The sequence below is a fragment of the Bactrocera dorsalis genome, chromosome 3, assembly GCF_023373825.1.
Source record: "Bactrocera dorsalis isolate Fly_Bdor chromosome 3, ASM2337382v1, whole genome shotgun sequence".
Classification (NCBI taxonomy): Eukaryota; Metazoa; Arthropoda; class Insecta; order Diptera; family Tephritidae; genus Bactrocera; species Bactrocera dorsalis.
Genome location: NC_064305.1, coordinates 57,499,510 through 57,520,055, shown reverse-complemented (window position 1 = coordinate 57,520,055; position 20,546 = coordinate 57,499,510). Strand labels below are relative to the sequence as shown.

Genomic DNA, 20,546 nt, shown 5'->3' with positions numbered 1-20,546 from the left:
CAAGAGTGGGGGCGCTTAATTCTTTCCACACGCTTTAATCGATACTTTGGAGGAAATTTAGTGGCGCAATATAAAGCATGATAAAAGAGGAATTAAAAGGGCGCTCTATATGTAATATTAATATATATGAAAATGATAGAATTGAAAATGCGTAAGAGCAAATCACAATATCTGCTGCTACTTGTTATAAAATAGTATACAGGAGACGCCTAGATAAGCGTGAAAAATATATATATATTTCTGATAAATGTGTATGAGCTTAGATCCTATAAATAAGAACAAAATATAATACATTCTCGTACAAGTTTTATGTATCTATCGATTAGTTGTTCCTACTGGGTTCTTAATTCAAACAAAAATTACTCTGTAGGCGAGGAAATCGAGCTAAATCCAAATTTGCACTTCTAAATTTGATCGCTCATACGATTTGAAGGCTAAACGACTATAAGTAACACATATGTGAGTTAATAATATATGCGTGTACAATTGTTGTTCTAAATTCAATTGACACTGACTGACTTTTGATTGACATTTTAGTGAATCAACCGGCTATTCAGCAGTAAAGTGTCTATAAATAATATAATTGTCTGTGTAAAGCAGTACGAGCATTAGTAGGCGTACCTACTATCCATACCTACCTACGGTTTGGATATAACTTAAAATAGAATATCAAGGGACGGAGTGAAGTGTCAGTACTATGTAGATATCAAGTCTCTATTGAACTACGCAAAACTTCAGCTCGTATTAATAATGAGCCTTCATCTGGCATTACAAATGACCTGTAGGTCTATGTATGGCGTGACAACCAGCCAGTTTAATCTAACATAAGCTAAAATAGACTGTAACCGTGTATGCGGTGTCTATGCCAATAAAGAAGATAAAATAAAATGGAATTTTAGCTGCGTAGAGTTTAAATGATAGCGGCTGCTAATCTTCAAATGAAAAAAAAAAAATTAATTGAGATTTTAATGGTACAACGTTAAAAGAGTGAATATTACTAAGGCATGCCTGCAAGCTTCATCGAATTAAAATAATTTACTCTAATTTGCTTCCTCAACGCGGTGTTAATTAATTTAAAGTTATTGCAAACAGAATCTAGATAGTTTCAACAGCAGATTCGCTGTTCAATAATGCTACCTTCCCAATACCACACCTCACTTTGTCATAAATCGTGGTTGCGATTACCACCAACACCACAAGCAAGACCACCACAACGCACCACTACTTTTATCGCTTTCACTTTTTTACTATTACTCTGCTCGTTATATAGTAGGTGTTTTGCAGCAACGCACATGTCTTTGAAAATTCCCAACTACACTTGTATTTAGCGGCAAACGTGCAGAGCACTACATTGCGTATGAGTAACTTTTTAATGGCATTTCAACCGGCAAACCCACAGCACAAATGCCACAGTATTACAATATACAAGTAGTTGTTGTTTTTGTTGTTGCTGTTCGCGGTTTCATGTAGTTTTCATTGCAATTGCTTTTTTGTTTGCGGGCTTACTGGTTGCTTGTTGAAAGTTGATGTTATAACTGTTAATAACTGCAGGTGGTTTTAGCAGTTGATGTTTGTCTTTTTCAGCAAAAATATTGGATTTTAGGTACAAAACTTCCGTACCTACAAATGTGTTTATATAACTGAATTTCTGTTTGATTTTCGTGCTTATATAACTAAACAGTTATTGGCTTATACTCGTATGTATGTGTTTGTTGTAATTAAAAGCAAGTAAGCCAATGATGGAAAAGTTTTTGGCTGAAAGGCATATTGATTATTGCTGATTGGGACTGCTGATATTAATCGTGTTTGTTTCAGTTTAGTTTTTTGTTCCGTTTAAACACTAAAATTGCATAACTTTTATTTTTTTTATTATTATTTTTAATACAAATTCTTTTAAGTATATTTTTTCGTTTTTGTATATTTTTACATTTTCATTTGACTCCCAAATATGGCACCATACACACGCTGCACCGAAAAACTCGATTTTTACACACACACCTGCATATATGCGTATGTATAGAATTTGCAAGCACTGTATTTGTGCCTACGTCAGCAGTCTGACAAAATTTTTGCCCGAAATTTCATGGCGCAGCGCTTTTCAATATCAAAAGCGGCAACGTCAAAAAGCTGACGTGTGGATTATTGTTTGTTGGCTTGTTTGTGCGTGTCCATCAGCGCAAGGATAGCCACACACGCGCTCACGTGTGTAGTGGTGTGCTGCTGGTGGTGGCGTTAATGTGGTCACAGAGCTGTCGCTGTGTAATGAATATTCTTCACTGCGGTTATGTAATGAAAGCGCGGCGAAAAAAATTTGCTTGGCGATGCGTATTTTTAGGAAGTAACCTTGGTGCGTCAGAGATTTAAAAATAAAGCTGAGAAAATTTGATGAATGTGGAAAAATGGGAAAAATATGGCATAAATATTGAAATATGGATGAAGGGAATGGGAGGTAAGAAAAAATAAAGCAAAATTAATAAGTAAGTGTAGGGAATTATGTTGAATAGTATAGAAATTTAGAAATGTGCATGGGTCAGTGGAAAGGTGGATGTAGTTTAAGGTGCGGAAGGCGAGGACATTAGTTAATTTGATTTAATGGAGAAACTACCTAGGTTTCTCAATAAGAAATTGAACCGGAACTGTAATACCTTTCTATGGCTAAATCAACGCAGCTCGTCGCGCTGATCATTTCTATATATGTATATGGTATTTTATAAGGTCCCTGACGTTTCCCTATAATAAACTTGATTTACTCTATGCGTGGTATAAAAATAAAATAATATCATATGTAGTGCTTTCAATGGTTGCTATATTAAGAAACTTGTTGGAGAAGAAAATACTAGAAAACACTTTAACTAAGAAAGTTTTCAGATATGTTGTGTTCTGTAGGGTACAAAAATGAATAAATGAAAGAAATATATATTACTTCGATTATTTCTCACAATTCGAAAACTTATGTCACTCACAAAGTCGACAAGTTATGTAAGAATATGGAGCACCTAAAGAAACATTACTGCAAATCAGCCCTTTTCTTTAGCCTTGTCAAAGAGATGATTGTTCACTTGAACTCCATAATTTGCAAAATACACAAAATTTCTCAGAATTTTTTCAAATAATTATAGAAATTAATTGAAGTAAAACGTTAAAAGTTTTCAATAGTATAATGACTAACAGGTACCATTTGAACCTTTCTCATTAGCTCAGAAATGAATGAAAGAACTGATCATACGCCCCTGTTGAATCGGCTGGGGAAATTTTTGAACGTAGCTGAGTCCCACTTATGCAAAAATGAGTACTTTTGGGAATTTTTAAATTGGTAATTTCAAGCCTAATCCAGAATAGATCTATACTCCGGCGCATTTTGTATGTATCAGTATGATTAAAATTTTTTTTTATATAGGATTCTTTTTGTACATAATTTAAATAATACATTTAACATAAATAATACTATCAATTTTTCCTCAAATATCAGTCAAACACTCTCTGGTTAGATTTTCAGTTTCGATATCTCATTTTTGATCTGTTGCTATCGGAGAAGCGAAGTGTACACTAGCAAGCCTACCATTGACGGTAAAAAATCGTGGTTAACTGATGGAAATTTATTCCAAAATATGCGAAAAAATTGGAAATTGATTCAAACACAATTAAATTGCGGAAAACCAAATTATATAAAACTAACAAAAAATATCATATTTTTCTTCAATTTAATCATTGCTTGCTCAACGAGATGGCAGATGTCGCTTTCTCTATAATGAGCAGAATATTAACATTCGTATTTTAGTTGAAAAATAAAATTTGGTAAAATAATTATGAAAAAAATGTTAGCAAACAGTTATAGCATAATTTTAAATTTCACACGGTTCACTGATTAAAATGCTGGTATTTATAAAAAATATAATTTATATAAAATTTTAAATTTTTTTCAAAAATTTTTGTGAATAAAAATTTTGCGTTTCTTTCTCCCTGTTATGTCCAAATTTGATTTCAACTGAATTTATATGTTTTTTGCTACAAATCTTTAAACCTCCATTAGTTCAATTTCGCATCCAATTCGTCTAACACTAACACCAGCGCACTTTTAATCCATAACAGTTTTTCCACACTTTTTTATGAAGCGTAATTTTTCAATGGTATTATTGGAGCGAGAATATAGATAAGGCTATGTGCGAATGCATATTTGGGTTGATGAGAATGAATGTACTCGCATTCACGTGCACTCTGCACTCACACGATAAGCACACAAACACACTCACACAAAAAACACACTCAGACCGCATACACGCATTTGTATTGGCCTGCAAGTATGTGTATGTGCGGCGGATATCACTTTCATCCGTTAGATCGCATAGCGGATATTTAAATGAATATTGTTTGCAAGTGTAGCGGAAGTGAAGAGGAAACAAAAAATGGGACAGTCGATGCGCCATGAATAGGAAATGAATAAGATAAAAATAAAAATTTCACCGCACACATATGGATACAAAAATATGTATATTTGTGTGTGTTTATATGAAAATCTATTTGCGGAAAATATTGAAAATAAATACTTTTGCAGCTGCGAGTGCGACTGCTGCTGCCGAATAACAGTTATAGATGGATATTTATATAATATTTGAATATATATATACGCCAACAACAACAAAATCTGTGAATTTTCCTCTTCAGCGTGCGCACTTTGCTCCCGCCACGCGGTTATCGAGAGTGTGAAAACTCGTGTGGAATTTTTGCATGACGATTTTCCCATAAAATACACACTTAAATATATAAACCGGTTGCTGTGCGCCTAACCCACGTGTATTTATTAGAATGAATGGCTGAACGCATCACTGTGCAAATAAATGAATGAATTGATATATGTATGTATGTGCGGTGGCATGGATTATTATTCCTCTCGGGCACTTAGCGTTAGGTAATCCTGAGCGCAGTGTTATGGGTTTGTTGCAATGTGTAACATTTTTTTTGAGACTTTTTATAGTTTTTTGGTGAATTTTTTTTTATTTTTTTTTTAAGATTTTTTTGTTGTTTGATTTTTTAGTTTTGCGTTCGCGGCCGTGCTTGACATTTTTCCAGTTCTGCCGTAATTTATCGCACGTTTGATTTATCGCGCGCAGATTTGATTTGCCGGCGTGTGCCTGCACATATGTGGCGTGTCAGCAACCTTTCGCAGATTTTGATTTTTAATGGCAACTTGTGGCACGGTGCGGAAATTGTATTTTGTTATCTATGTATAACGGATTTGTGTAAAAATTGGCATTGTTAGAGTTAAATTTGTTAATCGCATGCTACATTTGTATATATCTACTATCTATATATGCGAATTGAAAACAGAAAAAAATTTTTGATATACGATTTTATTGATAAATAAAATATTTTTAAAATTCCCCGCACTTATTTGGCTTTCATTCGTATTTATGGCGGCTTAAAAGCGGTGTGACGGCGTGTGTGTGTGCGTTTGCGTGCGGTTTGCGGCTGCGTGTGAAATGCTAATTACATTTAAGAGCACAAAGTTCATTTTTTGGGAAATAAATCCGCTTATTTAGCAGCTCGTGCGTAAGCATGTGCGCGTGTGTTATAATTTGTGGTGAAATATTAAAATTGTATCTTCGAGAAATTGAAGCTTTTTTTATTAGTGATTAAATATGCGTATAATTCATTTCGAGGCGTTTTTTGCGGTCAAATTAATGAATTGAAAAGCGTTTGGTTGCGCTAGGGTATAAATAATTAAAATTTAACGTTAGTTTTTTAAGCAAAGATTATGCATTTTCATAGGATTAACTGAAGTAGAAAAACCTAAGCGAATGAATGATAATAATAAATGCAATAAAAATCACAACGCGCATTCATTGTTATTCTAATTTGACTAAATATTCATTAATATTCATTTGGAGTTATTTACGAGCACTCTTATAATGTAAATTTCATCGATTTCGATATCCGATATCTAATCGATTTCGATTTTGTCGAGTTTTCATGGAATTTCATTTTTTCGATATTTAGTCGATTTTACCGATATTTATTTTTTCGACACTCAATCTATTTTGATTTTTTCGATATTTTAAGGATTTCTCATAGATTTTTTTTCGATATTTAATCGATTTCGATTTTTATAAAGTTAATCGACTTCGATATTTTTGATACTTAATTGATCTAATTTTTCCCATATTTAATAAATTTAGTTTTTTATCGATATATAATCGATTTCTATTATTTAGATATTTCACCGTTTTCGATTTTTTCGATTTTTTCGATATTTAATCAATTTAGATATTTTCGATATTTTCAATATTTAGTCGATTTTCGATTCTTTCATATTTCCATATGCTATCCTTCCAAAAACAACAAACTTAAACATTATATTAGTACCTTAAATTATTTTTGACTTACAGCCTTCTAAGATGTAACTCTCTTTAATTAGTTCCATCAGCTTATTTTTTAAAGCGTTTTTCTCAAGGCATGCTTACTTGTATACCCCAAACAAGATAACTTAATTTTGGCTCGTAGTTAGATCAGCATGATTGAGCTCTGTTGATTTAGCTATGTTCGCCTGTCTGTATATACGCGAAATCGTTCCTCATTTTTTCAGATATCGCGCTGAAATTTTACACAATTCCTTTTCTGCCCAAGAAGCTGTTCATATTTTGGACCTTCCATATAGCTGGCATACAAGGTATCAAGTACTTATATGGAAAACATTTTTCATTTCAGATCTTTAAATCAGACTATTATTGCTTAGAGCCACCCTACAAACTTGCTATACAAAATCGAGATAGATGAAGATATATAAAATTTAAAAGAGACCGTATAATATTATTCTGCTGTTAAATGTGTAGTGGCTTTTATATTTATTTTATCACAATTGAACCATAACATTATTTACGGATCTTATTTTCCCATGAACGCAAAAACTGGAATTTTCAATTCACGTGAACTAATTACACAAATAAATATTGCTTTTATTTCTATTGGGTTCAGTGTTTTTCAAATAAATAATTTGATAATGATTTAAATTTCCCTATCAAATTGTTAAAATTTGTCGCCTGCAGGTATGCTTCAAATAATGTTTATTAGGAAACTAAAAGATATCGCAAATGAATTTCGTATCACTGCCAAATGCATTTTATTACATTCACTTCTTAATAAAAATATAAAATTACCAATTTAGCTGAATTTGAAATTAATATGTTCAGTTAGCAACACCTATTCAGTATACACATGCGTCATAGCGCCTAAAAATAGACAACAATCAATTGTCACTGTGGCACGCTTCAGAGCAGAATGAAAAATCGATAAGCATACAAAAGAAAATATTGAATATTCAATATAGCTGATATGCTTATATAATGTGAGTTAGAAATCTGGCATAGACAGTATATAACAGCAGAGTATGGCAGCGTGTGTGACCATTTATTATATGAAGTCATATGTTGCTGTCCTTGTAAAGTACACACTTAACTGAGAAAATTGTCTTTAAATACATATTTTAATTTCATTATTATTTTTTCTTTAAAGCAGAAACATTCGAAGCATATTAATGCACATGTGGTTGTAAGCTCTCATATTCACTTACTTATGTTCTGAAAATTATTCAAAATATTTTATATATAAAAATTATATAAAAATAAACTCTTAAGCACTATATTGGGTATGAAAAGTATGCATAGTACATATTTAAGCCTCTCATTTTTACTCAAGTAGACAACTTGCTTTGTCACAAAACCTCAATTATATCTATGCTTCCCTCGATATGTGCATATGTGTGTATGTTTAACCGATGTGTCTCGCATTTCAGTGAGAATAACGATGCTATTTAAGCCTGCAAAGTTTCTACCCACCCACCCACACAGATATATGTATGTACATATTTGTACATCTTTCTGTATCGACGTAGAAATTCGCATGAACAGAGTCTCCCCCTGTTGCGTGCATATCCGATATCAACATTTAAGTAAATATGCTTTTGTTTGTGTATTTATGAACGCATACTCCCACTTTTGTTCTGCAGCATATCACACACATACACATCTATGCATACGCAGCCTTGCAAGTACATACGCACAGGTATTCATTAACATGCTTGCAGGGCTTCGAAACTTTGGCTCGGTGGCGAATACAAAAATTGTTGCTTTAAAAATCAGGACTGAAGCAGACACAGCCAGTTCGCATTGCGGCAGGTCGGTGTTTGAATACTTATGTACTTACACATACATACATATATATACATGCATTTACGAGTATGAAAGAACATACAATCTAAATAGTTATATTTGAGGGCAAAGCAGGCCGTGTGTAATTTTTCTTTTCAATTTTATCAAGCAAAATTCAACAATTTATGTTTCTAATGGTAAATAATATAATATTTACAAGGCATTAACATATAATAATACGGAAAGCAAGGCATAAATTGATGACTGGCATGCAACATTGCTTAGGCTGAAAATAAAAATTTTAGAAATGGAAATAATGATGAAAAATAATACGCATACATTCTCAAAAATTGTGCAGACTTGGAACTAACAGTTTCTGATACATAATGATAAGTAGTATGTAAAGCTTTAACTTTTTATAAGTCTTAATTTACAATTAAAAAATTAATTTCAAAGGAAAGCCGCCAAAATAATCTCATAAAATATAACTATAGCAACATTTTAAAATCTCTTGAGAAATATTATTATTTTTATTAAATGATAGATGCAATTTTTTAACTATTTATGAATTTATCAGTCAACTCAGCAGATTTTTGAGACTACTCATGTCCCTAAACTAACTGCAACAAAGAAAAATAATTCTTGTTTTACTTCACATTTAATTTCTAAAGCTGTTGAAATCCATTTGACTCGAACAAAGAAAAACCACCCAAAATTGTAATTAAACTTTCTGGGCAAATGACACTTCAGCAATATGTATTTTTAAAGGCAGTCGAGAGATTGTTGAAGAGATGTCTCGTTCTGGAGGACCTTCGACCTCTTTAACTGATGAAAATATTAAAAAAGTAAAGGAGATGGTGCTTGAAAATCATCAGGCAAGTGTTAGAGGGATGGTAAGAGAGCTTGAAAATTCTCACGAGTCCGTTCGAATGTTTTTCGTGGATATTTTGGCTATAAAACGCGTACTTGCCTGACTCGTCCCGATAAAGCTGAATGTTTCTTCAGAAAGAGTACGTTTGTGATCAAAACCGCAATGGATACCATCGATCAACCAGCGTATTAACCAGATTTGGCTCTGTGTGATTTTTTCTTGTTTCACAAACTGAAACTGCTGCTCCGTGGATCTGATGATCATCGCAAAAAGTGCTTGTGAAAAGTGTTTCGTGGACTGGAAAACTCGTTTTCATAAATCTGTTACATCTGGTGGGTATTACTTTGAAGGCGACACAATAAATATTGATGAATCATTAAATATTTTTTGTGTTATGTAGAATTTACGGGTACTTTTTTTCACAATGTGTTTTCAATATTTTTTTTGAAAGCACATTTTTGAGAAAATCGAGTTAGAATTTTTAAGTGAATAAGTATATAACTGAACTGCACAACACAACGTTATGGCCTTAAAATATTTACTCGGATTTACTTGAGAACTTAAGACAATATTCTAGAGATGAGATTTAATTAAATTAAACTATGAAGGTAATAGATTTTTTAAAGCCCTGACCCTGATATTTAATTAAATTAAACTATGAAAGTAATAAATTTTTTAAAGCTCTGACCCCTGTAAGCACATTAACAAAGTAACATAGCCTCTATAAATACAGAGAATGTCATCTGAATTCCACTTCCTGCCTGATCGTCTCATCTCTTTTCTATATGTTTTCACTTCTGCCCAAAAGTTTTTGAATCTATTTTTCCAACTGTCTTTATATCAATATTTTGTATATCTCACTTTGCCTACTACAATCCTACAATCTTTTCCTTTCCTCTGGAGTAGTCAATGGGCGTTTTGTGAAAAGTGTTTTTATGCTTTTATGCCTATCTTTTCTTAGACGCAACCAATTTCAAAGGATTATGTATTGCTGTAAAGGTTCGGCTAATTTTAGAAGCCGTTTATGCGCTCCATCCCTTTCTATTGGTCTATCTCACTTTGCTTCTTGCAATCCCACAATCTGTTTATTTCCTCTGGACGAGTGGAAAGGGAAACGAGTTTTTCTTTCTACTGACGATATCAAAACTAATGAACAAGCCATTGCTTTAAAGGTAAGAGTCATCACTATGTAACAATTGTAAAGAAAATGGTCTAATTTTTGGTAATGCAAGGTGAATGCTTGACGATAGGGAACCCATAAAAAAAGTCGATTGGGTGGGAGTTTAAGATGCCTTTTTCCTACATGAGATCCACTAAAAAAGCTTCTTCCACATTTTAATGGCAGAGCGCAAGATAAGTAACACTCGAAAAGTAGCTGTTAGAAGCTAGGAACTCGCAGTGATGCCTCCAATATTTTTTAAGTATTTGCTGATATTTGCCTGCTTTGGCTCAGTAATCAGGCTAGGGAAGTTATTAATGTTAAAAGTTCTGCTTAAACAACTTTTATTTTAAAGTGTTCTTGATCAAGCAAGTTCATTTAAATATAAAGAAAATATTTTTAAAGACAAATAAGCAATAAAACATATCTTCCAGCTAGTTATGGCTCACTTTCCGCTTACACCCAGCTTCACGCACCAGAAACAGTTGTAAAAACATATACAAAACACCGACGAATTAAAATTATATTAATGCTAATGCATAATTCAGCAACATAACAGTAATTTTAAGGCATATTTATGAAATATTAACTGATATTTTATGTCTTTGTTTTGCTTTCCGGTTCGGTGTTTTGGCAACTGCTGTGCGAGCATCAACGCAAAGTAAACATAATGAGCAGACAATAAATAAATAAAGAGAGCAAAAGATGTTGCAACATCGAAAATGCGGCAAACAGCAGACAAATTTAGAAATTCAGCCGCAGGCGTTAACAAATTGCGCAACAACAGAAATGTGGATTTGTTTACCCAGAGTCAAGGCAACATACACATGTGCCGTATGCGGCAGGGATGCTCGAACGTCTGTATGTACGTGTGTAGTTATGTGTATGGGTATGTGAGGTAAGCATAAACGTACGGTTATAAACAGGTTCTATGGAATCCTTCCTTGTTGTTGTTGTAAGAGACCACAACTACAAGACTATTCGACTATTTACGCCAGTGTTAGCGTTGCTTCGTAGTTCTGTTAGTGTATGTATTTGTGTACGTGTGTGTGTGTGTCACTACAATCTGCTTTATTTCGCATTCATATTGGCGCTATTGTTATTGCATAACATCTGCTGCTGCTTCGGCTGCTGCAGCCACGTTTACTACGCTGCTTATCTTGTTGCCTGCCGGGTTTTTGATTTCACACACGCTTCCGTGCCACACCGTAACTGTTTTTGTGCCAGCACACAGCCAGATACTTGTATATGCGTTTGTAGTTGTTTACTCTTATGATATATTTTGCTTTACTGAGCGGCACGTACATTTGTAGGTGTGTCCTGCGGGCATCCTTGCTACACACACCTGCCACGTGCACACACACACGCATGCTTGCAACTGTGTTGGTGAATTTCTTCGTAGTCTTTTATGCCTGACAACTCTGCGTGTAATTTTGTACACATTTTCGAACATTCAGCCGAACATGTGTGGGTGTGTGTGTGTATGCTTGGCTTGTAGTTACATACTTCGTTGATGTTTTACCACATGCTGCTGTGACAACATACAATAATACAATATCTTCTCTGTACACCAAACATATACACCTACATGTGTATATACACACCTACACATACATATGTATGTAAATATGTGTGCATGTGATCCCTCTCTTCCTTAGTCACATTGAATGGCAGACACAGTTTGATGTATTGCCGCCTGGTTTGAGGGAATTTTGGCAACTACCTTCCACCAACTGCTTTTTTATTGCGCCTATTATTTTTCCTTACATGGGATTTTGATTGTCTGCCCGCTGTGCCTTGCCGAGATATGTTTTTTATTAGCGGCAGTTGCCGTTCCTGCTATTCGCCTGCATCTTTGTGTAATATTGAGCGAATTTTTAGTGTCTTCCTTTTCATTCGTGATTGATTTGCATGTTTTATGCTTCAATAAAGTGGTGGAAAAACGTAAAAAGCAACATTTGCTTTACGATGTCTGCCGCTGGCTGCTTCTACCATAAATAGCTCAGTCACTAACACACTCACGCCGCCATTTTATTAGCTGGCATCGTAAACATTTTAAAACTTTAGTAAAAATTTGTTGAGAACTTTTCTTTTTCAAGTTCCAGTTTTATTATTCACCACAGTGACTTTTGATGACTCTACTTTTGACTTTTTATTTATTTGTATTTAGGAGAATGAAATAAAAATAACGGAAATTGTTGAATATCCCATTAGTTCATTAAGCCATTAATTTTTTACTCCTATTTCCAGCATAATTTATTATAATTGCCTTTTTCCATTACTTTCTAAATTAAAAATATATGTATGACGGAGCATAAATTCTTTTCCATGAATTAATAATAGCAAAATTGTGAGCTCACAGCAATCAACAAAATATTTTTGTATTAAAATGTCTAGCAACCAGACTTCTCTAAACTCTTTATACTTATCCGCAATCTCGTATAACTTGATGATTGCAAAATTGATACTAAAAATTCACCGAATCGAAAGACTCTTGAAACGACAAGCCTCTTTGAAGCGTTGAAAATATTATCTGAGAATTTTTTTTCCAAGAAACTTCTATTGATGCGGATTCTTGCTCCTCGTTCGAGACTTATGTATGTCTCTTTGCACCTTCTATAATTAATTAGGGGTTCATATAGTCTCATAAACTCATTTTTGTATGTAATCCAACAACAATTTTTAAAAAATTTTTGTAAAAATTTATGATTTTATCCTTTAAAGTTTCGTTTTAGCAAATTGTGATTCTTGTGAAACCGTGCTTGCAGTACTATTTGAATTATTTGGTGTCTGATGTATATGCATCGGCTGTTATTTACCAAGCTTTTAATATTAAATATTAAAATTATGATATTTAATATTTGAACAGTATTTAGGGGAATAGCATAAGACCTTAACTTAACGCATCTCCACAGAAAGAGTTTGACGGACTAAACAGTTAGCTTCACTCTATTAAACTATAAATAATTTGGCAGTTATCTTTCTACAAGAATATAGAGAGGAAGTATTGTGCTGCGTGGAAGCATATTTAGATCAAAATTAAATACTAGCGAACAAAAAACGAAGTATTACTTCCATTTCTCAACTATGGACTAGTTGGTGTATTGCAAAGTTTCAGCATTTGGTTGGCTAGTAATTAGATTTGCTGTGAGATCTGGTACTCCCTTTGATATAAATACTGTAAAACCTTGTCTCTTGTACGTTTCAAACACTATTTTAAATATATACACTACTATGAGCAAAAACTAGTAAGACTTTGTTCATAATTTTAAAACTATTAATTTATTCTTCAAAATCTATGTCTTCCCCCTCAAAGTTCTTCCTTGGACACTAATACCCTTGCAACAACATTTTTTGCAATCCTCGAATCAGTTGTTAGTTTAATATACAGTTCAGATTTCCGGAATAGCCGTTTAATGCCTTCAGATATCTCAAAACCCTTTCCCCGGAGCGGTCGTTTGAGTTTGCTGATTAGGCAGAAGTCACACGGGGTTAAATCAAGCGAATATGGTGTAATAATGTGAATGAAAATTTGGCGAAAAACTCACGAAGAATCAAAGCAGTAGGCGACAGTGTATTGTCGTTGTGCAAAAACCAAGAGTTGTCAGCCCATAATTCCGGCCTCATTTTACGTAACGTTTCGCGCAAACAACGCTTATAAAAAAGTCGAAGAAAACTGTTAACATAAACTTGATTTTTGACCTGCTTTGGAGTGGTTTTTTCGGCTTCGACGCAGCTTTGACACGATATTCGGCCGATTGATTGTCTGCTTCCAGGTCATTAGCATAGATCCAATACTCATCGCCAGTATTAAAACGCTTCATGACATCTTGGTAGCATTTTTTCATAGACTTTAACGCCGCGCTGTTTTTCGAAGAAATTTAATCATTTTGGAACCAATCGTGTTTACATTTTTCAAAATTTCCACTTTCAAAATTGTGTTCACTAATTTTTCCGATATTCCAAAAACTAGTAAGATCTTAAACTGTTAATTATTGATTCTCAAGCACCAGTTCTTTTAGTTTATTGACGTGTTGATCATCAGTTGATGTATTGTCCTGGAAGGTTCGTACTCAACACGTTCTCAACTTTCTTTGTATAGCTTATATCAATCAAAAATACTTGCTTGCGATAAATAAATATCACCGAGGCCGTTTTCAAACACTCTGAACGTTTCGGCACTAGAAATTTGATTTAGCACACAAAATTTAATGGCACTTTTTTGTTGAATAATTTCACTAATCGTAAAAATCGCCGAATGCACTTCATGTACCTACGTCTGGGGGACAAACGTATGCTAAACACTAATGATTATTTTGATACGACATTTGGCACAGATATCGCTGACAGTCAAATGGGTTTTTGCGCGAAATTTAAATAAAAAAGTTTTACTATTTTTGGTCCAGAAAATATTACAACAAATCAAACTTAACTTCTTTTATTACTAATAATGCGAATACGACTATTTATAAAAACAACTAAGTGAAAAGAAGCTGATGGGCTAACTAAAACCTCACGATTGGTTTATAAAAACCAAATTACCCAAATGGACGAAATATTCGATGGTACAAACGTGAGAAAAAATTCGCCAAAGTATTTTAATTTGGTAACTGAGCAAAATGTGCTATAAGCTAGCACTAAATCTTATTCAATAAAATATGTTTCAATACACTTCATCCTATCAAGGAGGTAAAGCTTTTAAAGTTCCAACGCGATTTGCGATTTTCTTTGAAGGACATTATCTTTTAAACGCTGATCAGGGTCGAAGTTTGTAATATCTCGAAGAAAATGGGTACGCTATAAAATATATATGTATATGATTGATCAGAATGATAAACTGAGCCGATATAGCAATCCGTGCGTCCGTCTTTGCATACGCGAACTCGTCCCTCATTTGTTTAAATATCGACCTGAAATTTTGTACACGACCATGTATCCCAAAAAAGCTTCTTATTTGTCGCTTTCGTCGATATCGGACAGCTTTAGCATATGACTGTTATACATATAAACTGAACCTCATTTCACGAGATATCTTCACAGAATTTGGCTTGAATTGTAGACCAAAGCAACGTTGTAATATCCAAAGAAATTATACTTAATTTGGACCACTATTACATAAAGTTCCCAATACAAGCTGAACGATCTGCATCAAGTCGTTGCATGGAAAAAACTCATATGTGACCAAATATCTTCATGAAATTATGCATTAATTATGGTCCAAGGTAACGATGCTATCTCTGAAGAAATTGTTTAGATTGAAAGTTCCTGAATATTTGTATATATTACTGTTTTATATTTGTGAAGGGTATTATAGCTTTTTTTTTAAGTATAAGTTGGAGAAAAATTCACACATCGGAAAGTTTGAAACTTAAAATTACTAACAAAAAGCAGTGACTTTTTAGAAATGAATATTTTCACTGACGAATGTAAGATTGATAATACTTTCTTATTATTCTACAAATTTTTAAATTTAGTCTTAATGGCTTATTTACTTGAAAACAAAATATACGATTCTTTAAATTTTTCTTTGTTTAGAAAAACTAGTGAGGCTTGAGTACACAAAAAAAAAAATAATTTTGAAGTCATAAGCAAAAGTTGTTAAAATATTTAATTTTATGTAAAAATTAATCATTTAAAGCTTTTTAGCTTTAAACACTAAAATATTTTCCTTTTGCAACACTCTTTTCTACACTTTAACCAATATTTCAGCGCTTTAAAGCAAAAGCCAAACAGCTGAGGAAAGGGAGAAAAACTATAAATTACGCATTCACATAACTAATACATATATTCTGCATTTTCAATTCACACTGTGGCATATTAATTAGCACACAACTATAAGAGCCGAGGTGTAGCAGAAATTATAGGCGAAGCGTAAGGTGAGAAGGTTTAGGCACTGCGCTGCAACTGGCTAATTAACATTTCAATAACTAATTTGCACATCAAACAGCAGCAACGACAAAATGGGCGAAACTTCGATGTGCCAGCGAAGCAAGAGGGACAGGAAGAAAGCGCAAAGATAGCCACGGGCACAATAATTATGGCAGCAACGGTGGCTGCAACGCGGAACACAATAAAGTCGGTCAGGCAAAGCAAGTGCAAGAATGGAAACAGCGAAGATCAAACGCAGAGGAAACACGACTGCTGCAACAAGGTAATTGTGGCAAGGCCGTTGTCTGCGCCAGTGAACTGTGTGTTTATTTATAGATATCCAACTGACCTACTTAGCAAGCGCACGAACGCCTATTACACAGCTAATTTGTGACTTGATGCAAATTTCGCGGAATCCTGTGAAATTTGTATGCGTGCGTGATCGATCGATTAAATGCCGCTACTTACCGCAAATCCTGCAACTCGGTGCGCATATCCATATCGACAGCGTTGGCCGACAGCGCATCGTTCGCAGTCGCGTCGATTTTCAGCGATTTGCGCAAATTATGCTCGAGCAGCTCGTAGTCCTCACGGCGGCGCATCATCAGCGCGTTTAATTGCTTGGAAAGTAATTGCACCTGCTCGGCGAGCGGCAGTGCCTCGGCGTTCTGCTCATGCGGTGGCACCGCTGTTGTGGTGGTTGTTGCGGAGCTAGGGGTGGTGGTGGTGGTGGCGCTGGCCGCACCGGTTGTCGTTGCATGTATCAGCGTTGCATCGTCGCGTTCGTCGACAAAGCGCAGCAGCTCAACACTGGAGGACTCATCGCTGGCCGCGTAGCGCTCCGAAGCAGCGGCGAAGTCGTTAGCAAAATCATCGCCGACATAATTGTCGGCATCTAGTTCGTCGACAGTTGCAACGTCATTATCGCTAAGCACTTGGTCGTTGGGAGTGTTTTTATTATAGGCGGCATCACGCAACATGTTGCCAAGATGCTGTTGTTGCGCCTTTTGTTGTTGTTGCGTGCTGTGCACTACACTGGCCGCGCTGTGGGGCAGTTGCATGAGGCATGCAACAAGGATTATGCCAATTAACGACACGAAAGCGCCGGAGCGCCGAAAAAGCGACGCGCGAGTGAAAAGCAACATATTCGACACTGTTGTTGTCACTGTTGTTGTACGATTGCAAGTTTGTAAGTTCGCTTGCGATGTCTTACACTTAGTAGTTTCTACTACTTTTTAACTTTGCCGCCGTAAATGCGGTAATTCTTTGTTTTTTGTGTTTTTCTCGCAACTCTATTTTGTTTTTTCTGCGGAGCCGTCGCACGCAACGCCCATTAAAACCGTTAAAAGCACAATAAAAGCAGCAATGGGGTATAAATCAAGAGCCCACTAAGCCGCTGGCGTTAAATGCGTGCGATTGTCGGTCACTCTTCACACTTTAATCACTCAAACACACAATCACGCGTCGGTATATACGGCTGTGCGCACAAAAGTATGCTTTGCCACACTTCACAAATATATAATTCATACAAATATTTCCAATTTTCCTTGTTTGCACTTGCACAGTATTTGCGTATTTTCGATTTTCCGTTACTTTAACACACTTTTCGCTGTCAACTTTGCTTTTGCATAATTTATTGTACTTCAATATTCGTTTGTTATTGTTATTGTATGGCTTTGCACCTTCCGTAACAGAAGTACACTTGTGGACACACCGTCGCACATGCTCAGCTAAGCCAACACTATTTGCTTTCTATATCCAATTTGTTCATCTACGCGTTCGTCGGTATACTCAAGTTCCCTTTACACGTTCTACCGCAAGGGCTGTCAGGACTAAAACTGAATAACGCGCGTTTCGGTGCGTCCTTTTATACCTTCGCATTGCCATCTGTCCTATGGCTGCGGTGCTGGTGTCCAATTGCCGACATTCGCCAGCACCAAGCCGTTTTTGTTGCTGCCAATTGGAAGAGCGTCGAAGAGCGCTAACGTGTTTGCAAACAGGTTGTTCGCTCACGCTCAAATTACCTTGAGTGGTCTCTCTTTTGCTCTCCTTGTACTAAAATTTGATTCGGCCGAAGCGTGCTTAGTGACACAGTGGCTTTGAAAGTTATATTTGCAGTCAAATTAGTCAAGCGTTTGTAAAGAGACGGAACGTGTTATTTCGGTTAATATAATTTTTTTTACACTTGAGCGCAAAGCTGTTACTTATTATGTTAATATTTGGAAAATGTTGCATTGAAGAAACTTCACATATAATATGTATATATGGTATATGCTACATACATATATTTATATATTAAGGTGATTCAAAAAAAAATATTTTTTCTTAGAGGTGTCTAGGAACCTATTTTTCAGTGTACCAAACAAAACTAAAAATTTTTTTGTTTCACCCTAATATACATTGATGTTTGACGATGAATATCTCGTAAACGCTTAACTTAATCGAAAAATCATAGAAGACCATTTTTATAGAGCAGTAAATTTTCTACAAAATCTAACGAACAAGATATTATTTCAAGTAGTTGGAAGCGAGATATAAAATTTTCTATCTGATAATAAGAAAAAATAGAAAACTGTAAGAAGGAGGACCTTCCCGTTACAATTAAGAACTCATGCTTGGAGAGGCTTTCTTAGAGGTGTCTAGGAGCCTATTTTTCCGAGTACCAAACGAAAAAAAAAAAACATTTATTTTTGAATCATCCTAATGTACATATACTCGTGTACTATACAGATTTTGGGCAAAAAATAGTAAGACGTTTTCAACTTGATTAACTATTCAAAATCAAATATAAAGTTATACCCCTTAGTTAAATGAACAAAAGCGTTAATTGCTGAAGTCTCTAGTTGCCATAACGACTTTCATTTCAAGAGACATCCGACTTACGTAAATAATTGTCAGATAATAGCGAGACGAGACTCACAAATGGAAGGGCAACCTTAGCCACGAATGTGATAATTCCAATTATTCAAAGAAGACGTTAAGGGAAAATCGCTTTATTTCATTTCAAACAATTTCAATTACATACGTAGTATCAATTTTTTTCAAATTCAAAGGCAATTACCGATTTGAGAAATAGGTTCGGATGTTTTCTTATCGGTAAAAATTATTTCCCTACGCTGAAGTAGCCAGTAATTTTTCGGTAAGACAGCTATTAAAATTTTGAAAGAGGGAATATTAATTGATATTTATGTCTTAACTGGCAAATGTTCAACCAATAAAGATATTCATCATTCAGATTTTATCGGTTAACTATAAAAATTGGGTATTATTTTATTTTGAAGAGGCGAAAACGTCATTATTTATAGAAGAAAAGTGCTGCACCAGTAAACCAATTCACCGTATCGTAAAGTAATGAGAACTGAATAATTGGGCTTCAAATCGCTCTCGTTTTCACCATCTATATATTAGAACCACGGCAGTTATCATTGTCTTCAGACAACCAAAGTATACTTTTCGGATAGAAATTCAACGATAATGAGCAGGCAATCATCGAGACTAAGCACTATTTTGAAGCAAAATTTAATCCACACGTTTTTAATTACGATTCAATGTCTCGAAAAACTGATTTTGTGAAATATGCATGTAAGCAATAACTAAATAAAATTTGCCCAAAAATATGTTTTTCTTAAAGACGTTACAAACTACTCAACAAAGCCTCTAAGTTTATAGATTTCGAAAGCAAAGTCAAGAGTTCCGTTTTTCGATTGCGTCTATTCGTTGCTACACTGTGCCGCGAATTTTATATCGCTTACACTCTCAAAAGGCGCCGGCAGTAATTTAAGAGCGCTCGCTCACGGCAGCACAAGCAAAAGAAGAGAGAAATTCGCACGAAAGACGACAGATGTTCGAAATTCTGAAGGCTTCACGTTAGCAAAGGAGCAGCGCAGAAGACATGATGTGCAAACAAAAACAACTTGCAACTGAAATAATAACAACAACTGACGCAGCCACAAACAGCAGTTGGTAGCAAGTGTTACCCACTTGTTTGTTTGTTAATTTGCAACGCTTACCAGCAATATTTATAAACTGTAGTAATGCCGCTCATTCCACACTCTCGAACATTTACATGTATGCACACATACACACACATATACATATGTACGTAGAACCACTATAGTGTGGTTATTTTGTTTTTTAACTTTTTCGCAAATTTCGCCAGTTGTGAGTGCTTTTCGCGCCGCTTCCCCTCTCCACCGCTCGACAGCCGGTCTTTTGTTGTACTAGTTTATGGATCCTCCCTTTGACTGTTACATTTCTGCTTGCTTTTATTAATAGCAGGTACACACTTACAAGCAGATTGGTGCAAGTGTTGGTGGAAACGGAAAGCCTTTTGTCTGCCGGCTCGCAATTCATTTTTCTCTGCCAACCTCCAACTGCTGCTGCTGCTGTTGCTTATGAACTCGCTTATTGTTATTGCTTGCTTTGTTGTTTGCCACGTTGTTGTTTGTTTTTGTTGTTGCTGCGTCGCATTTCGCATGCACCCTCGCTTTTTATGCCGCTGCCAAAT

At 35.0% G+C, this 20,546-nt stretch overlaps 1 protein-coding gene across 1 annotated transcript in view; it reads right to left on the bottom strand.

Moving 5' to 3' along the window:
- Window positions 1-17,908, bottom strand: part of LOC105232947 (protein scabrous) — a 98,747-nt gene extending 80,839 nt beyond the window's left edge. Inside the window, exon 1 of the mRNA XM_049450934.1 lies at window positions 16,508-17,908. Within this exon, the coding sequence (XP_049306891.1) occupies window positions 16,508-17,184 (677 nt within the window). The 5' untranslated portion in view covers window positions 17,185-17,908. The remainder of the gene's footprint in view (window positions 1-16,507) is intronic.
- Between the last annotated feature and the right edge of the window lie 2,638 nt (window positions 17,909-20,546).